Source organism: Taudactylus pleione, unplaced genomic scaffold (genome assembly GCF_031769625.1).
Source record: "Taudactylus pleione unplaced genomic scaffold, aTauple2 ptg000638l, whole genome shotgun sequence".
Lineage (NCBI taxonomy): Eukaryota > Metazoa > Chordata > Amphibia > Anura > Myobatrachidae > Taudactylus > Taudactylus pleione.
Window position 1 is genome coordinate 2,502,857 of NW_028285040.1, and position 21,911 is coordinate 2,524,767.

The 21,911-nt window shown below is 42.4% G+C and overlaps 1 protein-coding gene across 1 annotated transcript in view; it reads left to right on the forward strand.

Moving 5' to 3' along the window:
• POLN (DNA polymerase nu) overlaps positions 1–21,911 on the forward strand; it is a 208,292-nt gene that overhangs the window by 70,255 nt on the left and 116,126 nt on the right. The window contains exons 10-14 of the mRNA XM_088454950.1: positions 391–459; positions 4,631–4,691; positions 6,420–6,484; positions 8,673–8,756; positions 20,306–20,398. Of these exons, the coding sequence (XP_088311076.1) occupies positions 391–459; positions 4,631–4,691; positions 6,420–6,484; positions 8,673–8,756; positions 20,306–20,398 (372 nt within the window). The remainder of the gene's footprint in view (positions 1–390; positions 460–4,630; positions 4,692–6,419; positions 6,485–8,672; positions 8,757–20,305; positions 20,399–21,911) is intronic.

Below are 21,911 nucleotides of genomic sequence, written 5' to 3' on the forward strand. Positions count from 1 at the left end.
GCTAAAGGGGTCACTTCTCCTTTTCTTACCTTGATACTTCCCAGCCAGAGGTGCTGCTTAGCATTGGCCCATTTATACCTAAGTGCATGGGCCTGAACGTATAGTGACCAAAATTCTGCGATAAGGGTGTCGGGCCGAATGAGAGCCTCTTTTGACCTTTCTTCTTTCCGTGACAATGTGGTCTTCATGCTTACACAACTCTCTAAAATAAAAATGACGAGCAGTGTCTGTACTTTCCGCAGAATGTTCACACTATTTTCTGTTGTGCCGTTCTAATATAGCACAAAGCTGGCAACTAAAGTATCAAGTAAATATGAGATAAAAAGAGGTTAAAGCTACATTTTTAAAATGTGAACAGCCAGAAAAAACATGTCTTTATGTATGTTACAGCATCGGAACACTTGCAAGAGATTGAATATATTGTATAATCTGATGGTGAAACTACAGCATAAACTTCAGGTGAGTAAAGTGTAATGTGATAGGTGTTGGTAATATGTTATTAAAATAATGCTCCCTCCCTCTTACCCAACTCTTGTTTACAAATTTTCTTAAACTGCTAACTCTAATTCCAATGTTTTCCCTTAAGTAGTCTACATGGATCCTCCACCCACATCATAATTCAAAGGGGGAAAAAGATGCCTACATAGTATTGATCTGAATAGAGCCAGACAAACTTTCAGTTATCTACCAAAATGTAGTGTTATATTAAGCTTATGACGGTTCTTTGCTCCGGATACATCCTTACTCCATTGTGAATTACACAATCTAGTATTGTAAGTTATTTATTACGTGAGTGTATTATTATATTGCGCATATGGTGCTTCTTTGCTACGGACTTGTCATACGCTTATACGCAATACAGTTTTGTAAAGTATTACAGTATGTTATCTACCTGAGTGTAGTGTTATACAACTGAATCCTATAGCTAAAGGAAATTGTACTGAATGTAGCAATGCACATTCTAACATTGGATCTTTTCTTTGCCCAGATGAAACTAGCTATTTGGAACTGTAGTTCTCTAAAAAGAAGTAGTAGAGACAAGGCTACAGATTCATTCTTGACAATCCATCCATGAGGTGAAATGACTAGTTAAATCGGCTTTTGAAGGTCTCGATTATGGAAATTGTCCACAAAAAAACCTATACAATAAAATGTTTAAAATCCTCATTTAACAGTTAGATTGGGTGAAAATATGAATGCAAGTTGGGATCTTTGTCTAGTTTGTGAAAAACAATTCACTTGGCAGCAACTTTTTGTAGAAATAGAATGGAAGTGCGCTTCTTCAAGCAATTGTTTAAAACTAGCTGCTAATGTAAGTGCCAGAAGACAATGAATTTCTTATAATACTGAGCTCCTATCCTTTTCGTATCATGAGAGTTGTAGGTGCCAGATCAGCATTACGCTGTAGATTCTCTCCTTGGAATAGGTAATTATTGCAGATGACCACCATTATTCACTCTTTGACCATATAATAAAGATGAGGAAAAATAGTCCAAGAGTCTTATGTGCTCTATTGAGATTTGGTTCCTGATAGAATCTGCTGAAACAGGGACTCCAGATATGCATCAACTGATTCTAGTTTTTAAACTCCTTCCATATATGACCCCGGCCACGAGAACTCACAATCCACAACATAATTGAAGCGGTGTTCTCCATCCAGCTTAGCCTATAGAGTGCTTGTCCTGCTTCCCTAGAATGTCCGTCATCCCCACCTGCAGATCAAATTCAAAAGTTGTCATCATGATCTGCAGAGCGAGAGAGAGAAAGAGAGAGAGGTCTTCTGCATCAGACTCCATACTGGAGGAGCAGATTGGCGTGGATAAGCAAGATGTTGGTGCAAAATCTTGCCATTCTGTCAAAAACTATTGCAAAGGTTCAGCCTGGGCTAGGCTTTTTCTAGTGTTATGCCAGGTAAGGCAAAAGTGTGATAGAACCAGAGGGCTGCAAGAGGATCCTCAGTGGCACCAAAGTTGGGGAGGATGGGGAAGAAATCTGTGAGCCTTTGGTCAGAGTAGCTACTGTATATACTGTATATTGTAACTGAAAGTGATTCGAATGCCCAATATATTTTCCTGTGTACTTTAGCCCGAAATGGGGTCAAAGATGACCCCAAGATAAAATGAGTTACTCTGCATTGAAAAGTATGGTGAGCCTACCTACTATATTCAATAATATGCAACATCAATAATCTAATTAATGAAATTTAATGCAAATGAAATACAATTCACACATTTCACAGACAATTAAATCAAAATTTACTTGTAATAGTTTGTAAGTGAGCGTGGTTTACAATGAACTAAATTCACTTGTTGCAGTCACGATATCGCTTATGAATCTCTATTTTATATGGTCCTTACAGAAAAAGAAGTCACATTCCTCACATCTGTCGGAATTTTTTCTGTCGTTCTCCCTTGGGTCCTCGTTTCACATCATGTCTATGTTGAGATACTTTACTAACATCTTCGACATTGATGACAGTTTTTATAGCAAGTTGAATACTTTTCTGGACCCAGTAATTCCTTTCTCAACACGTCGCTGCACCAGAAGACGGATCAACTGAAGACCCAGTTCTTTCAGGAATAATCATCTTGAGCATATTTTCTTCTGCTGATAATCGGGATTCTTGATGCAATATAAAATATAAGCATTTATTGCTCCAATGTCAAAGCAATTCATGAAAATCACGAAGGCCATCTTCCACATTTTCTTCTTTTTCCTCCAACTCTTTTTGGGTAAAAAATCTCAACATTACGCAAGGAACTTTGAAATAAACATGTGAAATCAATGATTTATTAGACACTCCACAAGTTTATGTGATGCATTGGCACGTGTCACCACTGACCATTACAATGTGGTGCAGGCTGCAAAAAAGGGAAGGAGGTAACCCCGCCTTTTACATGCTGCGCTAACTGAAAGACCTAGAGAAAGAAATAATATTCGCACCGATGCAAGTCATGACACAGCATCCCAAAATGGGCTCAGATTTGACCCAACTACACAAATTAATTTTTACAATTAATTGGGTTATTATTTTTTTAGATCTAAATTCACAATAGCATTACTAATTGACTAAAAGTAAAATAGAAAAATTATCAATGATTATCTAAAATATTATTCAGTATTCATATAAAAATCTATGTTTGGGGTCATCTTTGACCCCATTTTGGGTATCCGAAGGTTAATGTGATTAACCAGAGACCACTTTAGGCTTTAACCATGTCTGAGTAAAAGAGGCAAAGGAGGGATCAGTAGAATCTATGAAAAGAGAGAGAACTGGGAGAAGGAGCGATTCCCTGGGCTTCCAAATCTCACAGCAAAGCAGCTGAAAATTATACATGAGGCCTCTGCACTGGCATGTTCAATTATTCAAGGTCTGCCAAGGTTTGCTGGTAATTGTAATTCACAACAGTACTTAGTTTATATATGTTGTACAAGACAAGCCTCCCGACTGCCGCCGCCCCCTGCGAATACCTGTTAAACCCCCACAGGGGGCGGTAATGCGATTCACGCTGAATCGCGTTATGTTGGCCCCGCCCCCTGCTTCACAATGCCAGTTTTATTGGCACTGTGTAGCGGGGGTGGGGCCAAAATGATGCCCCCATCACACCCGCAAATGACATCTGCCCTACCGGCCATGCCGCCTTTTTTGCCGGCCATGCCCCCTGCCCTGCCATTCTGGCTGCTCCCTCCCGGAAGAAGCAGCCAGATAGTCGGCAAGTATGTGTACTATACACTTTTATCTTGTTAGAACCCATGGCAGGATGAGAGGCTTGCACATTTTTTGCAAAGGTGGGAGACTTGTCCACCTTTCCAGGTGGCCAGGAGCCTCCTGACCATTACAGGAGGGTAGGCAAGTATGCCACTCTACAGTTCTCCCTTTTACAGTATGACCAGCCCAGTCCGGCAAACCTGGTGCTAGTTGCTGCTATTGCAGGGGGTCCCCTGCCTTAGCAGTTACCAATCCAGGCTACAGCACTGGTGCTGGTTGTTCATCTAGATAAGAAATCTGTCCATTTTTTTTTCATGGAGTTTCATTGCGTATCAATGGGAAATCCACCACTACAATATAATATATATAAAAAGGTAATTAAGATGGGAAACCTTGGTGATTCTAAACCAGCCATGGAAGAACCGGAGGACTTTTATAGCTCTCTTTTGGATTTATATCACCTAGTAAACAAAAGCACTAGTAATTCTAGAGTCCTATAAGCATTCACAGTTTGCAAACATTCCTCTCAAGCAATTGAAATGCCTGGCACAGGAGAGGAAGCTTTTAAATCTTAAACATAAAACAATAAAGCTTAATTACATTTTCAAAAACTACAAACCTAGGTTTGATGCTACTGTATTTCCATCATAACTTTATCAGCAGAAGTTTAGATTGTAGTTGAGCAGTTAGGTAACAACACAGTACAGTATCGTGACTTTGATGAACACAAATTTGCAGCTTTTAAAAAATGTTATAAAGAAGAAGCATGTAATCGGGGGTCGGGGAGGATAAAAAGCCACATTTGGGCAATTGTATTTTGCTGAAGCTTTTTGTTAGCATTCAGTTATTGTTTAATTCTACATCATTTTGAGCATCTTGCAAACAATCTATACTTGTCACAAGTTAGGTCTTTATTTGCAGGCAGAAGAACTGTGGGATTTGTTTTGCACCATAGAGCTCCCACTTACCACTATCCTGGCTGGTAAGGGAATTGTCATTACTCTTTGTGGACATTTTTACTTTTAATTATTAAAACAAGCTTTGGCTGAGACAAAGCAGCATTTTTCTTTAGCTGAAGCTAGCATGCCTAAATAATATGGCAAAATATAACTAAAATGACAAATGTGGTGCTTTTGGGTTCAGATCTGGCCCAACTTATTTTTCTTGAATGCTCCTTCACAAAAATAAAAATAATGATCTGCTGTGGGTTGTCCATACCATTGCAAACTTCGGGGTATATTTACCAATGGTCGATTTTAATTGATTTTGATCGATTTAAAATTGATAAAAATCTATCAACATTGATGTAGTGTTTCTGGGGCTCAATCACACAATTACGAACAGACAATTTTAGATTTTTTTTTTTTTTTTAGTATAAGTAAATGTGTGATTTAGGCCCAGAAACACAACAATGATGTTGATCGATTTTGTTTGATTTTAAATGGATTAATATCGACTCTTTCTAAATATATCCCTAAGTTTTATAATGTGATGGTGGGAACAAGGTCATAAAAAAACAATTCAACCTTTGAATTGTTCAGATGTAGAAGACAAATAGATGCCAGCCACTTGATAGAATACATTTTGTTGAGAATACAAAATGTATCAAGCATATATCAAACTTGCTTGATACATTTACATTCTTTTTTAGAATGTGGCATAACCTAGTGTTATGCATTAATGCATGCTAACAGGAATGTAATTTGTTCTAGTAAAGGGACCCTTCATATCCCGGGTACCACAGTCTTTCCCCTTGCTCCGTCCCTTTCCTGCTCCCTCTCTAATCATTGTTCTGCACCCTCTTTGCTGCAATGTCCCACCTCCCTGCCTCCAGCTCCGATCTGCCACACACACACACACACACACCTTCCCAGACTGGATGTAGTTCATATCCCGGCTGTCGGATTGCCAGTGCTCAGAGTGCCAGCGCCGGAATTCCGACACTAGTCAGAATCCCAGCGCCGGCAACCCGACGGTAAGTATTGACACATTTTAAAAGATCCACAGATGGTTATCATTTTTTCACTTTTGATTCTGTGAAGACACCTGGAAAACATGCACTGTGTGGGCTCCTGAGGACCAAGTTTAAGAACCTGTGCACTAGACGATGGGTGTACCGACCTCGTAAGTGACGGGACCCGCCGGGGTAACGACTTTGGCAAGTGCATACACACACTTGCCAATGCCGACAGCAACGGCGGGGGTGTCCTACTACTAATGATGTCGCTGACGAAAGTGAGGGAGTGCGCATCAACAGCGAAATTGAGGGAACACAATAGACGATGTGCCCAATATGTTGTCCTATGCGTCCGGATTCGACGACATGTCGTCTAGTGTGTACCTGGCATCCGGGTTAGAGATTAGAGTTAGGCACTAGGGGAGGGTTAGGTTTAGGCTGCGGGGAGGGAGGGTTAGGTTTAGGCTGCGGGGAGGGAGGGTTAGGTTTAGGCTGCGGGGAGGGAGGGTTAGGTTTAGGCTGCGGGGGGGGGGTAGATTTAGGCAGTGGGAAGAAAGGGTTAGGGTACTTGCCTGCAGGTATTAGTATCCTAACCATGTTGGGATGCAGCCGTCAGGATTCTGACTGCCAGGATCTTAAGCTCTGGCATACTCCCCCTTGGAATATCTTGTTTTATTTCGTCAAATAATAGAAACCCAGAACATTACAGTTGTATAATTTAACATATAACATGTGTACTTATTTAATTTCTAGTAATGGAAAACAATACAATTCAAGTAAATGAAGATGAGCTAAAGAAGACATCGGTACTACTAGGGGTAATTAATAATGAAAAACAAATGAAAATTATGATAGCATGCCTAATCTGTACTTACATTTTAATAAATAAATATAAAACATTTTTTATTGGACAATAAAGGTGATACATTTACATATTATATACTTTAAATAAGATTTAAAATTCTCTGCACAAATAACTGTTTACACCATGAACCCTATGGAAACTGGATGGTGATGATGGTGTTTTCCAGTGAATGGACTGGCGTTTTGTCTCAGGATCGTACTGGAAGGTCCATGTTTCATCACTGGCAATAACTTTATCTAAAAAATGTGAATCCGCTTGAATTTGTTCCAAAATGTCTGTACAAATTTGCTTTCGATTTTCTTTCTGCTTGGCAGTGAGAAGCCTTGGAACCATCTTGGCACAAACTTTTGTCATGTTACTATCTTGATGCAAAACTTGCCAAACAGTTTCGTTGGCGATGTTTACCATTTCTGATATCATTCGGATGCTGAGTCGACGGTCAATTCGAACAATTTTCACAATTTGTTCCACATTTTCTTTTGTTTTTGATGTGTAAGGCCTTCCAGGATGTTCATCATCATCGGCATCCTCACGACCATCACTAAATCTTTTTTGCCACTCAAACCCACCTTTTACGTGACTTACAATCTGCCCCGTAAGTCTCGGTTAGCATACAAAAAGATTCGGTGGGCATATTGTTCAATTTAACACGTTGCTCTACTTTTGAACTAAGTATCTTTATGACGTACATGAAAAACACAACTTCTTTTGAACGCTGTGTGACAGCAAACTATCTGTGCGAGGGGTGAAATTTGCAAAACCGTTTTGGGATAGTCTAAGGTCAATGGTTTCCCATTCCCTTTTAACTCATGCAGTATGGTTTATTTATTACAGTACAGTCTTGTTATTTAATAGCCACACCTCGTGCTTGCACCACTTGGAAGTAAAGACCAGAAGAATGTGAAGTGTGGCAGGTTGGGGCCCAAATAATGTATATTCATCTTTTAACATAATCCAAGAAGGATGCAGGATTAAGTAGAGGTAGATTATAAATTTAGAAATGGATGGCATTGATACTGTGTAACTATAAGGACAATGGGTCTGATTCAGTAAGGATCGCTAATGCAATCACAGCTGCAATTTCAAATGGAAGGTAGCAGCGAAAATATGCTAATGCCTGCCAAAGCCCAGCCAGCATAAAGACGCCCCTTGCTGCCTTCTCACATGCGTATGACATCGCTTACCTGCATAAACATCAGTACCATAGAGGCACATCGGCCAGTCACACAGCATTTACAGCAGGTCTGACCAGTCGCAGAAACTGCAGATCTCGTTGCATTCAGCAAGTACTCCAGATGCTTATGCAGTCGCAGTGGCTAATCTATGTACGCCCATGGAAAGGCGTTCAAACGGAAAGGCACACCTGCGTTTTCATGACCACTCCCCCGTTACCACCCCCAAACGCTCCCAGCCTGTCACTCACTCTGCGATGGCTTCCTCTGTGCGTTAGTAATCGCAGTGCGATCACAGCGCCTGCCCATTGTGGCTTATATGCATGCGCAATGGCTAACAATCGCTCAATCTGCGTACGTAGTTGCATTAGCGATCCTTACTTAATCAGGCCCAATGTGAACAATATGCTGTAAGAGTAAACTTGATACCTGTTAGATTTAATAGCGGCATAGTGTAATAGTTGTAGCATTGTGTGCACTGTGATTATAGCTGTCAGTAGGAGGGGCTAGTAAGCTAAAGGTGTATTCCTGGCCAATATATTCCTTTCTCTTATCTTTATTACATAATATATTTTTACTGTTTCTTAATTATTATTTTTTTAAATGGTTCTAAATCACAGGTTCTCAAACTCGGTCCTCAGGTCCCCAAACAGTGCAGGTTTTCCAGGTCTCCTCACAGAATCACAAGTTAAATAATTAGCTCCACCTGTGGTTTTTTTCAATGTGTCAGTTAGTAATGACTACACCTGTGCCTCTTCTGGTTGACCTGGAAAACCTGACCTGTGTGGGGTCCTGAGAACCGAGTTTGAGAACCACTGTATTATTTTACAGGAGTTGGTTTACAAAGTGAAGGGACTGGGCTGAGAGAGCTGTATTACAACATTTACTGAATAAGAATATAGAGGGCGAGGGTTTCTGGGCATCTGTGGCTACAGCAAAGCTAGAACGATTGCATCACTTATATTACAGATTCATCTTAAAGAACTGGAACGAGAGGCGCACCATGCTGCAGGGGAAAAGTTCAGATTAACAAGCAGTAATGAGCTTAGACAGGTTTGTACTCATATCTATTTAAACAATTCAATTTAACATAAGTAAACATAGCTGAATCAATCTTTGATATCTCATGATGAGAGTTGATTTATCACTACAAAGTGAGTTAAGGTTTACCTATTGCTGTAACACGGGTTATCAACATTTCTCATTCTGATGCCCCCAAATATGCAAAACTAAACATATATAAAATCCAATACTCGCCTGTTTGCTAGTTATGAGCTTTAATGCATTTGTTTATCCCCAAAACATAATTTGGGGGATAAATCATAGATAGATAAATAAATAGAATTTTTTTAGCTAAACATTCACCCAGTCAACTTGCCTATCATTTCCTGTTCCATTCTAGAGTATGTCCCCATTATTTGCTTTCTATTACCTTTACTGCATGTAATTCTCCAATGTACGCTGGAAGACCTGTAGTTAATCAGTAATGGAGCATACTTCAGAATGCCATCGCCATAAGAATATTATCATCTGCAGGTTGGCAGCCACCTTGCGACCTCTGCTTCAAATCTGTGGCTCACACGGAGCCACGGGTGGCAACAGAAATCTCGGGGCCTGGTACAGTAATATCTCTGGGGGCCCCCACCTTCTCACCACCACCCCGATCCCGCACATCCCTCCCCTGCATGTGTGATATGTGAAGCATGAGAATGTTAACTGGAGGATATGCCAGCCTTTAAATAAAGTAAAAATTCACTATGACTTACCACACCGTCTCTCTGTCACTGATAATGCAGGCTGTAGTTCTTGTCTGCTGTCTCTTGCAAGGTCTTCTTGATGACAGTTCTGTGGATTCCTCAGGTGTAGGAGAGATGGTGTCTGCATCCAGCCATTCTCAATCCCTCATCACCTTCCTCAAATTCAGCCTCTCATCACCATCCTCAGCCCAGAAGCCCCCATCACCTTTCTCTGCCCCCAGCCCATCACCTTCCTGTCCTCAGCCCCATCACCTTCCTCTGTCCCAGACCATGTCACCTTTTGCCCCCAGCCCCCTTCACCTTCCTTTGCCCCAGCCCATGTCGCCTTCTGCCTCCAGCCCATGTCACCTTCGGCCCCCAGTCCCCATCACCTTCCTCTGCACCTTCATCTTCCTCTATCCCCAGCCCCCATCACCTACTTCTGCCCCAGCCAATGTCACCTTCTGCCCCCAGCCCCCCTCACCTTCCTCTACCCCCAGCCCATGTCACCTTCTACCTCCAGCCCCCATCACCTCCTCTGCCCCCAGTCCCTATCAGCTTCCTATGCCCTCTTCACCTTCCATATCCACTTCCCACTCCCATCATCTTCCCCTTCCGCAGCCACCTATTTTTCTACCATCCCCTCCACACCGCAGCTTTTGCCTGACGTGCGGCGATGTGACCTATGACGTCACGCTGACGCATTTCTTAAAGGTCAGGCCCGGGCCGCAGCTGAGCCACCTGTAACAGCCCAGCGCTGCCCGGGCCAGACTTCAAGGGACTTGGGGCTGGGTGGCTGCTATGGGGCCAACAGCCTGGAACAGCGTCCGCGGCCCCATATTGTGCCTGTCTGGTCCTCCGGATCCCTCTGTTCTTCGGGGCCCGGTACGGGTGTCCCCTTAGTCCCCTCCTGTTGTTGGGCCTGCACGGAGCTCGCAGATTGAGAACTGCACTAATGTAAATGTTAGGTAATAAAGGATAACTGTCAGCATCATCAACAGAATTCATGAATTCAGGCACCGCACTGCAGGAACAATGAAAGCTGTTTTTAATATGTTTGCTTAGATAATTTTGTAAAATATCCATTTTGTTTCTTGTCCCTAGTGTGGATTCTGAAGATATCACTGTACTCGCATAAAAAACAGGCAGACTGATCAATGATCTCTCTTTAGTTTAGCCCCCTGACCTGCGGTGTTACACAGTGACATATAGCACCTCTCTGACCTATGTTTGTGATTTCCAGTCCCAGCACAAGACTCTCCCAATTCACCCTAAGCCAGAGTTTCCCAAACTTGGTCCTCAAGGCACCCTAACAGTCCAGGTTTTAAGTATATCCATTGTTGTGCCCAGATGGTATAATCAAACAGACTGTGGTACTAATTAAGTGACCTGTGGTTAAACATGGATATCCTTAAGACCTGAACTTTTAGGGTACCTTGAGGATTGAGTTTGGGAACCACTGCTCTAAGCTATTAATGCCATTAACCCCCCAGCAACATCTGCACCAGGGTCAAGTGTTTACCATATTCTACAGTATATGAAGGCCATTTTACAGTCTTCCCAATTTTGGGCACATGTGTGTAAGTTGCAACATGTATGTACTAATGCTACCTTTAGCTGTACATTTTGGAGTTTTCTATTCTGGTTCTTGGCATTTATTTGGTATATTCACTAAAATAATATGTGTTTTATAGCAAATTATTTTATTAGAAAATAGCAGATTATTACAGAAAGAGAACCATTTCAAAATCGATATTTCAAAGTGACCTTGCAAAAATTAGGCCTCGATCAGATCCAAAAAAAAACAAAAACCATAACATTTCCTAATCAAAATATAAAAAACCTTTATAATCAAAATAATAAAAAAGCAAAACAAAAACAACATCAAACAGTTAGGGAAGAGACAAAATAATGAGGGGTGGAGAGGGGAAAGAGAGAGAATTGCTGCATAATTAGAATATAGATCAAAAACAAAGCCACGGGAAATTTAATATTAATATATACTAATATATATATAAATATATATAGCAGCTCCACTGGGTCACAATGGGTCCAGGCAGGGAAATAGGTATACCTTACACGAGTGTAGATCGGCTAGAGAGAATGGTTTTATAAGATACAGAATCCTTAAAACTCATCCAGCGAGACCAGGTATCCCTAAAGGATTCATAATCGCCATCTGCGGAAGTCATCAAGTCGTCCATCTCCATATATAAATCTATTCTCGTGAACCAGTCAGTCACCACAGGAGGAGAGGAGGAGCGCCATCTCACTGGGATAACAGCCTTTGCTGCGTTATTCAAATTACATAATAAAGACCTTTTATACCTCGAGAGGGTCCCGGACGACAGATGGAATAACCAAAACGGGATCCGTGGGAACCGGCTCACCCAGAATTATGGTTGAAAGGCGAATAACTTCTGACCAATAGGGCTGAAGGAGTGGGCATTGCCACCAGATATGAAAAGGGTTACCCGGGGCATTTAAGCAGCGCCAACATACATTGGGCACCCCAATCCCCATTTTAGAAAGAGTATCTGGGCATCTGTACCATCTCGAGATGAGCTTATACTGGGTCTCAACAACAGAGGTACTCTTGGAGCAAGCGTGTGCTAGTGCAAATATCTTTCTCCATTGAATTTCATCCAGACTGGAACCAAGGTCACGGTTCCACCGCTCAGTAAAGCTAGGGAGAGAGATGCCAGCATCTGTAGAAAGAGAGCTATAGAGCAATTGAATAGTATGAGTGGGGGGAGAGGGACTTACGCATAGCTGTTCAAAAGGAGTATAAATCCTATTCAAATTCTGGGGTGTCCCCAAGGAGCGTAAAAAATGACGAACCTGGTAATAACGCCAATACTCACTAGCCCGCAACCTCCATCTCTCACACACCCCCTCAAAAGATAGCACACCATCATCACTAACCAACTGCCCAACCCTGAAAAGACCTGCCCGCAACCAAGACTGGAAGTTAATATGGTCCGTCCCTGGAGGGAAACTATCATTAAAGAGGAACGCTGTCAGAGGGGAATTAGGAGCGGACACCGATGGGGATCTCCTCATGAACCTCCAACAGGACAACGTGGGGCCAATAGTGGGGTGCGCGAGATTGGGGAGAGCGGGAAGCCACGGAACTATCGACAAGGGGATCTCAAGTGCTTGTTGCTCTATGTATATCCATTGTTTAGGGGAGTCAGATCTAGTCCATTCTAAAATGCGGTGTAAGAGGCATGCTTGATGGTATCTTTTAATATTTGGAAGGGAAATACCGCCTCTATTCTTGTGCCAGGACATAAGATCCAACCTCAAACGGGGTCTATTTCCCTTCCAAATGAAGTCTCTAATTAGAGTTTGGACATCTAATAACCACTTAGGTGACAATTTGATTGGGAGAGTCTGTAGGAGATATAGGATCCTAGGTAAGAAGTTCATCTTTAACACGCCTAATCTTCCAAACCACGAAAAGGATTTAGTCTTCCACAGCTGCAAATCAGAGCGGAGTTTGGCCAATAGAGGGACAAAATTTGATTCAAATAGGTGGGTAAGGTTTCTAGTTAAAGTAACCCCAAGATATTTTAAATGGGTGGTATGCCAAGCGAAGGGGAATGATGATTTGAGACCAGCTACCATCTGGGAGGGAGCAGTGATATTTAATGCAACAGACTTTGAGTAGTTGATTTTAAAGTTAGAAAGGTCCCCAAAGGACTTAAACTCTTCTACTAAATTCGGAAGTGAAATTATAGGGTTCGTGATTGTGGCCAATAAGTCGTCGGCAAATAAAGCTAGTTTATATTCCTCCTTACCCACTTTGAAACCCGATATGTCAGGGTTTAGGCGAATGGAACGTGCCAGGGCCTCCATACAAAGAACAAAAATCATAGGAGATAATGGGCAGCCCTGTCTCGTTCCATTTGTTATGGGGAAAGAATTTGAAAGGGAGCCGTTAATTCTAATTCTCGCAGATGGAGACCTATATAAGGCAAGGATACGTTGAAGACAAACAGGTCCCAGTCCCAATTGTCTCAAAACTCCTGTCATAAAGTCCCAATCGACGCGATCGAACGCCTTCTCGGCGTCGGTAGATAATAAAATGGCTGGGGTATCAGTCGAGGAAATATGGTGGATAAGAGCTATAAGCTTGTAGGTGTTATCTCTGGCCTCACGTCCCGGGACAAACCCCACCTGATCGCTATGAATGAGGGAAGGCAGGGAGTGTTTTAGTCTGTTTGCGAGAAGCTTTGCGAATAGTTTGACATCGACGTTCAGAAGGGAAATTGGACGATAACTGGGACAGAGAGAAGGGTCCTTACCCTCTTTAGGGATTACTGTGATATGGGCTTCCATGGATTGTTTAGAGAAGGGTGAGGTATCGGAGATATTGTTAAAAGCTTTCAGGAGGATGGGGGCTAGTTTGTCCCGGAAGGCCTTATAGTAATTAATGGTAAAGCCATCAGGGCCAGGGCTCTTACCAGAAGGGGTAGACTTGATGACTTCTTCCAATTCCTGTAAGGAGAAGGGTGTTTCTAATTCATCTCTGACCAAGGTGTCAAGTTTGGGAAAACTAACTCTGGAGAGATAAGTGTCGATAGCTCGGTGTTTCCCGCCCACATTGGGGAAAGCCGCGGAAACTGGTAAGTTATAAAGCGAAGAATAATACGAACAGAAGGCTTCCGCAATTGAAGTGGTGTCATGAAGGGTCTGCCCCCCTCTATCTTTAATCGAGGAGATAAAAGAGCGCACCCTTTGGGTTCTGAGAGCACGCGCCAACATTTTCCCGGGTTTATTACCCCAGTGAAAATATTGACTCCTACATTTCCGAAAGGAGTATCTAACTTTTTCCAATAAAAGTTTGTTTAGGGCAGAGCGAGTTTGAGTTAATTCTATTAGAACATCAGGGGATAGAGAGGATTTATGAAGAGATTCCAATTTATGAATTTTCTGTAAAAGGGAATCTATTTGGCCGAGACGTTGTTTCTTTAAAAAAGAGCCTAGTTGGATGCATTTTCCCCTAAGGACACATTTATGCGCCTCCCATATGGTAAGATTTGAGGTATCAGGGTTATCATTACAGTCGATATAGGCATCTAGAGTCTCTAAAAGCTGCGTTCTACAATAATCGTCAGTTAGCAATGATTCATTGAAACGCCATGTTCTAAAGAGAGGAATAGAGGGGGCGAGAGAAAGATCAACAGTAATAGGGGCATGATCTGACCATGTAGTTACGCCTATCGAGGAATCCTGTACGAGATGGAGGTGACGGTGGCCAATGAATATATAATCAATTCTAGAGTAGGATCGGTGGCAGCTAGAATAATGAGAGTAGTCCCTGTCAGAAGGGTGAAACAAACTCCAGATATCAGACAACTGGTGAGCATGTAGCAAGCGCCTTACCTTTCTCAACGATCGGTGCGGGACGGAGGAGGAGCCCGTCGAGGTATCTTGAGAGGGATCAAGGGTCCAGTTGAAGTCACTCCCGACTATCAGAGTTCCCTGCTGAAGCTCATCCACCCTGTCCAGAACCCTCTCGAGGAAGGAAGGCTGACTATGATTAGGGGCGTAAATATTGACAAAAGTAAAGAGATGATTGAAAATGGAACATTTGACCAATAAACCCCTCCCCTCCTCGAGGCAGTGTACCTCCTGGTCCACAATTGTCAGATGTCTTGCAAACAAAATGGCGACACCTTTAGACTTAGATAAGGAGAAATTTGAGTAAAATGCTGTAGGGTACCAGTAATTACTTAGCTTCATAGGAGTAGAAGAGTGGCGAAAGTGGGTCTCCTGTACGAGAACCACATCCGCACCCTCAGAATGGAAGGATCGTAAGGCTTGGGCTCGTTTCTCGGGTACATTCAACCCTCTTGCGTTAATGGATACTATACGGAATGGGGCAGCCATGAGGGAGGAAGACTAGGGCGCAAATTGAGCATCAGAAGGGACTTGGTTAGAAGCAGCAATAACAATAATAGCAGCAAAAAATGAAAATTAAAAAAACAAAAAAGAAAAGAAACATAAAAAGAAGGGGGGGAAAAACAATAATAGATTTGTAGATCAATCACATACATACACAATATGGCAAGAAACAGTGTCAAAAAACCGCTACCGGACAAAAGAGGGACCACCGGGGTTCCCATGTCACGGGAAAAAAATTTAGCGTCAGGGGACACACAGGGGAGGGTAGTGACACAAAACATCCTAAATGCATTAAATTAGAGTCTTAAGTGATACATAACATTCCGACAATATATAAAAATAAAAAACATTCAGTGTAAATTTCCAGTAAAGGGAAAAATATAGGGAGGGAAAACCAATTCCTAATATCTTTCATGGAAGGAGAAACAATGAAACTCGAGTATACAGATAGTCAACATTAGAAATACAAGAGTAAACGGTTAGAGCATAATAGTTTAATTGTCCAACTTCAGGTGGGATCAGTGTTGGTTGTAGAATTATTGCCTTTGGCTTTCTTCTGTTGTTTCTGCACTGTACGCCATTGATCTCGTTTTGGCTGACCTTGAGTAGTCGGAGATGGTGACAGAAAGGCTTGCCAATCCGGGAGAGCAACAGGATCTATACCCAAAGAAGAGCAGAAATCCGGTAAATCTAAAGGCGTTTGGAGAGACACAGACTTGCCAGCATGAGATACTTGGAGAGAGAAAGGAAAGCCCCATCTGTATTTAAGATCATGTTTACGAAGAGATTCTGTCAAGGGCTTCACCAATCGACGTTGTTGGAGAGTGCGCCAAGAAAGGTCTGGAAATATCTGCAGGGTCGTACCATTGAACTCCACTCCTTCTAGGGTACGGACTTTGCGAAGTATATCCTCTTTCTGTGAAAAATAATGAAGTCTACATATAACATCTCTCGGATAGTCGGACGCCAGACCCCTAGGACGCAGTGCTCTATGTGCCCGGTCAAACTCAATAGATTCACTAGGGTCCAGGTTAAGTAATTCACCAAAGATTTTGTTCAAGGCATCGAGCAGGCCAGATGGTGGAACATCTTCTGGAAGACCCCTGATCCGTATATTATTTCTGCGCCCTCTGTTGTCAAGGTCATCGAGTTTAGATTGGAGAAGTTGCATGGACGAGGACTGTTGGGAGATCAAGGTATGAAGATGTGAAAGTTGGTCATTAACAGCATCTTTCTCCTCTTCGAGGATCACTACTCGAGATCCTAGTTGTTTGACATCTTCCTGTACTACGGCAATTTGGGTTTGGAATGAATCCTGAATTCTGGACTCTAGCGCCTGAATGTCCTGTTTGGAGGGGAGTGACCTGACATGAGTCAGGACTTCTGTAATTTCACCTCGTAATTGTGACATCTGAAATTGGAAGTCACTGGCTGGGGGTGATTGAGCCATCGTGTACAGGGTTGTTGGGATCTGTTCCAAAGGCAATGTAGAAGAGTCGGCAGACTGGGATATAGAAAGATATGAGCGGAGATTTGTTTGGGAGGGTTTAGGACGTGGCGTCCTGGGATCTTTTTTCTGTGTATCTTTTTTTGGTTTTCCCATTAGGAATAGACGGAATTAATATATCATCATGAATAAGTGGATGGTAAGGGTCACAGTCCCCTGAGGGTATGGTTACATAGCAAGCATGGAGCAGGAGGCAGAAGTTAGCATTTTACATAGTGAAATTCTTCTTTTCAGCCACCAGGGGGAGCCAGATCCTCAGGAATGAAAATACAAGCCTTATAATTAGAAAATCAGGTATGGTACCAGGTATGAGTAATGGTATTTAGGTTAGAGTAAGATAAGATTTAAAAAGCTGAAAGCAAAGTCACTCACTGTGTATTAGGAGAACCTGGCAGCAGATACGACACAGGCCACCAGATCATGAGGATCTTATCTCAGGGGTCCACAATCCGGCAAAGGATCCTCCTTATGGATGAAGATGACCTCCACCTGATTCCCCCTCCAGATATTTATGTGATGCAGGAGGTCAGGGCCATGGTGACCCGCTGTATGGGAGCGGCAACGTCTGACTCCTCGGCAGCTGGCAGACTCAAGCAGTGTTGAGGTGTGAGGAGGAACAGAGCAGCAGCCGACCTTCAGGTCTGTGCGGCAGCGGGAGGGAGAGGCTACCTCCGTCACCCACTACCAGGCGGACGGGCGCCGCAGGAGGATCAGGTGCCGACGGGCAGGCTCGTTACCAGTGCCGCGAAAATGAGTCCAGCAGCAGCCGCCGGTAAGGTCAGTGTGGCAGTGCAGGGGAAGCATCCGGCTCCACCAAAAAAAAAAAAGCAGGGCGGGCGGGTGCCGCGGGTGGGTTCAGAGTCGGCGGGCAGGACCCAGCTGTAAGCGGCAGAAAGGACCCCAACGGCAGCCCCCAGTAGGATCCGTGCAGCAGTGGGGGGAAGCGGCTAACTCCTCCTGAATCTGCAAGGCGGGCGGGCGCCGCAATCACTGGATTCCCCGGCTTGAAGGTGGTGTCCAGGCCGCAGCTTGCCGGGCAGGCAATTATGCGCCTCCTCAGCTCTAAAATCCCCTCTCTCCGCCAACAAAGAGCTTAGCAAGGACGGGTGTGCAAAAAGAGGCAGTAAAATCCCAACAAGGGGGCAAAAGGCGGGTGTTTTTATAAGTGGATGCAGGAGAGCTGTACAAAAGATGTCTGCTCCGGTTGCTTGCCAGGCCACGCCCCCATAATATGTGTTTTGTTTTTTTCCCACAAAATACAAATTTGGCCCAAAACTGAGCAATATAGTTTGAATTATAAAAATGTTAGCATCATATTTGAACTGTCTAGAGCAGTGATTCCCAACCTCTGTCCTCAAGGCACACTAACAGTCCTGGTTTTAGTGATATTCATGCTAAAGCACAGATGGGTAAATCAAAATAACTGAGGTACTAATTAATGCACCTGTGCTCAAGTATGGCTATCCTTAAAACCTGGACTGTTAGTGTGTCTTGAGGACCGTGGTTGGGAACCCCTGGTCTAGAGCTTTAACAGGTAACAGGTGGTCCATGGGCATCCCACAGCCCAGCAAGCTTTTCCCTTTGGCTCTGTGCACCCTCAGGGTTTATACCCTTCTCTAACTGCTATTCAATAAGTCAGACCCGTTTGTGAACTTGTATGTAAAAGGAGACCTGTTCGGAGGAAGCCACTTATGCATCAGCGGAGTAGAAATCGGATTGCAGATCACAAGAATACACTGCATACTCTTCTTTTCTCAACGTCATGGATAATCCGAATAAAACTGAATGATAAAATTATGGGGATGGTATGCATATGCTATGATAGAATCATTGGGAAGCTTACATATGGTCTGTATGTGTGTCCCATCCATATATCTTATGCTTTCTAATCTCCAGGTAAATTGGATAATGTACAGGCTTGGCTCTAGTTAGAGATGATTTAAGAGTAGAGATCGAGCGTGAGCTCCATTCCTGAAGGCCAGTTTTCCCACCCAGCCAGACATTAGGCTGATTAGCAGCTGCAAAACGTCTTTAGTTGGATACATTCACAATCGCTATGTACTGTATAGTTGAAAATTTCTAATATGTGTAAATGTAATAGGGTGTGAGTTTAGAAAATGTGAGAGAAAACTCTCACACTTTTTAAACTCAGCCAATGTATTAGAGTCCGAGAACAATCAAACTCACATGTTTTTCAGACTCAAAAAAACTCACGATTTAAACTCTCATTCTGATGTTTTCCCATTTTGAAAATACAACCTGACCAATGTAATAGTGTGAGAGGTTACTGCTGAACTAACATATTTTCTAGACTCTCACCCTATTACATTTGGTCGAAAATTATTTTTTTTGCATTATATATAAAAGTAGCCACAAATCCCATTTGTACTGTACAAGGTGCATTTTTACTTTCTGATTCATTAATTTTCAGTTCTCCTTTAGAGAAGCACTTGTTCTCTTAGCATGGCAACCTGTCAAAGAGGGCATGGTGGACATATTAAACATTCCAGTTTATTTCAAATATATCATTCAGCTCAGTAAACAAAGTTCTCATACATATTACACCAATCATAAGTGTCTAAATAGTGCTGCTGATAGTCATCATCATCATTTTATATCATTACACATGCCCTCCAGTTCCTGCAATGGATACGCCTCCTTCAATTATTACTCCGCTTCCACTAGCTGGGCCAAGACGGGAAGCTAGTCAATGACACACAAAAATCTAGATGCAGATTTATGCACACAAATATTTGGTACACATGATCAGTACCGAAATTCGTATCTTCTGCACATGAAATTAGTATACCTATTTACCTAAATGATCCTCAATATTGCTTAAATAAATGATTTTGAAACATGAACCGTTTGTCAAAAATAAAAAATACTGCAATACTCAACGTATTCATCTACTATAACATTACTACAACTGACCAAAAATGAATTTGTACACCAGAGTTTTTAGGATAAAGAAAGAGATCATGCTGGTACTTTTGTGCAAAGGAATGTCATAAAATAAATTACAACTGCACTTACAGTACCTCTTAGCAGATATAATTCTAAAAGGGATTTCTGGTGAAGCACTGGACCATTCTTTGCTGTAAATGAACAAGCTTTGTGTACTGTACATTATTAAACTACGGTAATATTTTAGTGTAAAATAAATGACACAGAATTACAGTATATCTTTTTTCTGTTCATCCAATGCATTGTCTTTGGTATATACAGCAGTTGTATGTTGTTCCAGTTTGACTGATAACGCAAGAAAACAAATGGTTGTACAATAATTCCTGCTAAATCTACAGTGTAAATAATGTTACTATTTGAGTATTGTACGTGAGAAACCAGAAATAATGAAGTTTTCTCTCAGTCTATACTCAAAACTAAAATCATGTTGGTACTTTTACATCATTGTAGCTTCTTCAATGGCTGTGTGTATTGTTTAGGTGCTTTTTGAAAAGTTGCACTTACACCAGCGATGTAAAACCAAGCTTCCTCGAACAAACTTGTGCCATTTACCATCCACGGCTGAGCCCACGGTAAAGATAATAATGTTTTATTTGGTGCATAACTGTCTGTGAGCATTTACAAAAAATATGCAAGTACAAATGATTGAGGATCTAGGTAGACTAGAGAAATGGGCAAGAACATGGCAACTACAGTTTAATGCCAAAAAATGCAAAATCATGCACTTGGGTTTCCAAAACCCAAAGGCTAATTATAATATAAACTGCACTATAATGGAATTTACTGAGGAGGAAAGGGATCTAGGAGTCACTATGGTGACTCAAAGCCTGGTAAGCAATGTAACAAAGCAATGAAAAAGGCAAGTCAGATGCTTGGTTGCATAGATAGAGGAATCGGCAGAAGGAAAGAAGTAATAATGCCACTGTATAGGTCATTGGTACGGCCTCATCTATAATGCTGTGTTCAGTTCTGGAGGCCATATCTCCAGAAAGATATAAATACATTAGAGACTGTACAAAGAAGGACAACTAAAATGCTGCATAACCTACATCACCAAACGTACCCGGAAAGACTAAAAGGTCTTAAAATGTATAGTTTGGAGCAGAGAAGGGAAAGGGGGGCATGATAGAAACTTTTAAATATATCAAGGCTTTTAACAGGTCCGGGAGGGAGACATTCTTCAAAGGAAGGGGAGTATTTTAGAATACACATGAAACTGGAGGGAGGTACAGTAGGTTCAAAGCAAATTTGAGGAAAAATTACATCACGGAAAGAGTAGTGGATAAGTGGAATAGCCTCCCATTGGAGGTGGTTAAGACTAAAGACCTGATTCAGACCTGCTCGCTAGCAAGCGGTCGCTCATTGCTGGCGATGTTTGCAAATGTGCACATTTGTATAGTGCGCGTGCGCAAACTAGTATGAGCGATCAGGATACGCTCGCTCGCCCTGCAAAGACAGCTCAGAGGAATAAGTGACAAAAGAGGTCGTTTGTGGGTGGTAATGGGCAGGGCAGTAATAACGGGGAGTGGAGTTGCAAACGCAGGCGTGCCTAAGTTTTTAAACGCCATTTCAGAGGCGTGCATAATTAACAGCCAGCATCATAGGACATGGCACTTGCTAGAAATATACACTGAAGTGCTCGCAGTGCTTGCTTCAGGCTATAGTCAACCTCAAGCGCTGCGATCACAACCGATGGTGCTCAATGTACCAATGGTTTCTTGAACTTCCTGGAGATGACGTACGCAAGTGGGCATCTTTAGACAGGTTGGTGGGCGTCTACAAACAAAAAGTGATCGCTCGCCAAAACAAAGTGTGAGCGCTTATGACTTGCCCTGCGAGCGGCTGCTTTGACGTCACTTAGCCGAATTTCCATACGCTCGGAGCAAGCGATCACATCTAGCGAGTAGGTCTGAACGAGCTCCTAAGACAGTAGAGCAATTTAAACATGATTGTGATAGGCATAAGAATATCCTTACAAAGAACTGAGGATCAAATAGTGTTGAGGTTACCAAAAGGTAAAGAAGGGACAGACTAGATGGGCCAAGTGGTTCTTTTCTGCCGTCAAATTTTATGTTTCTATGCTGT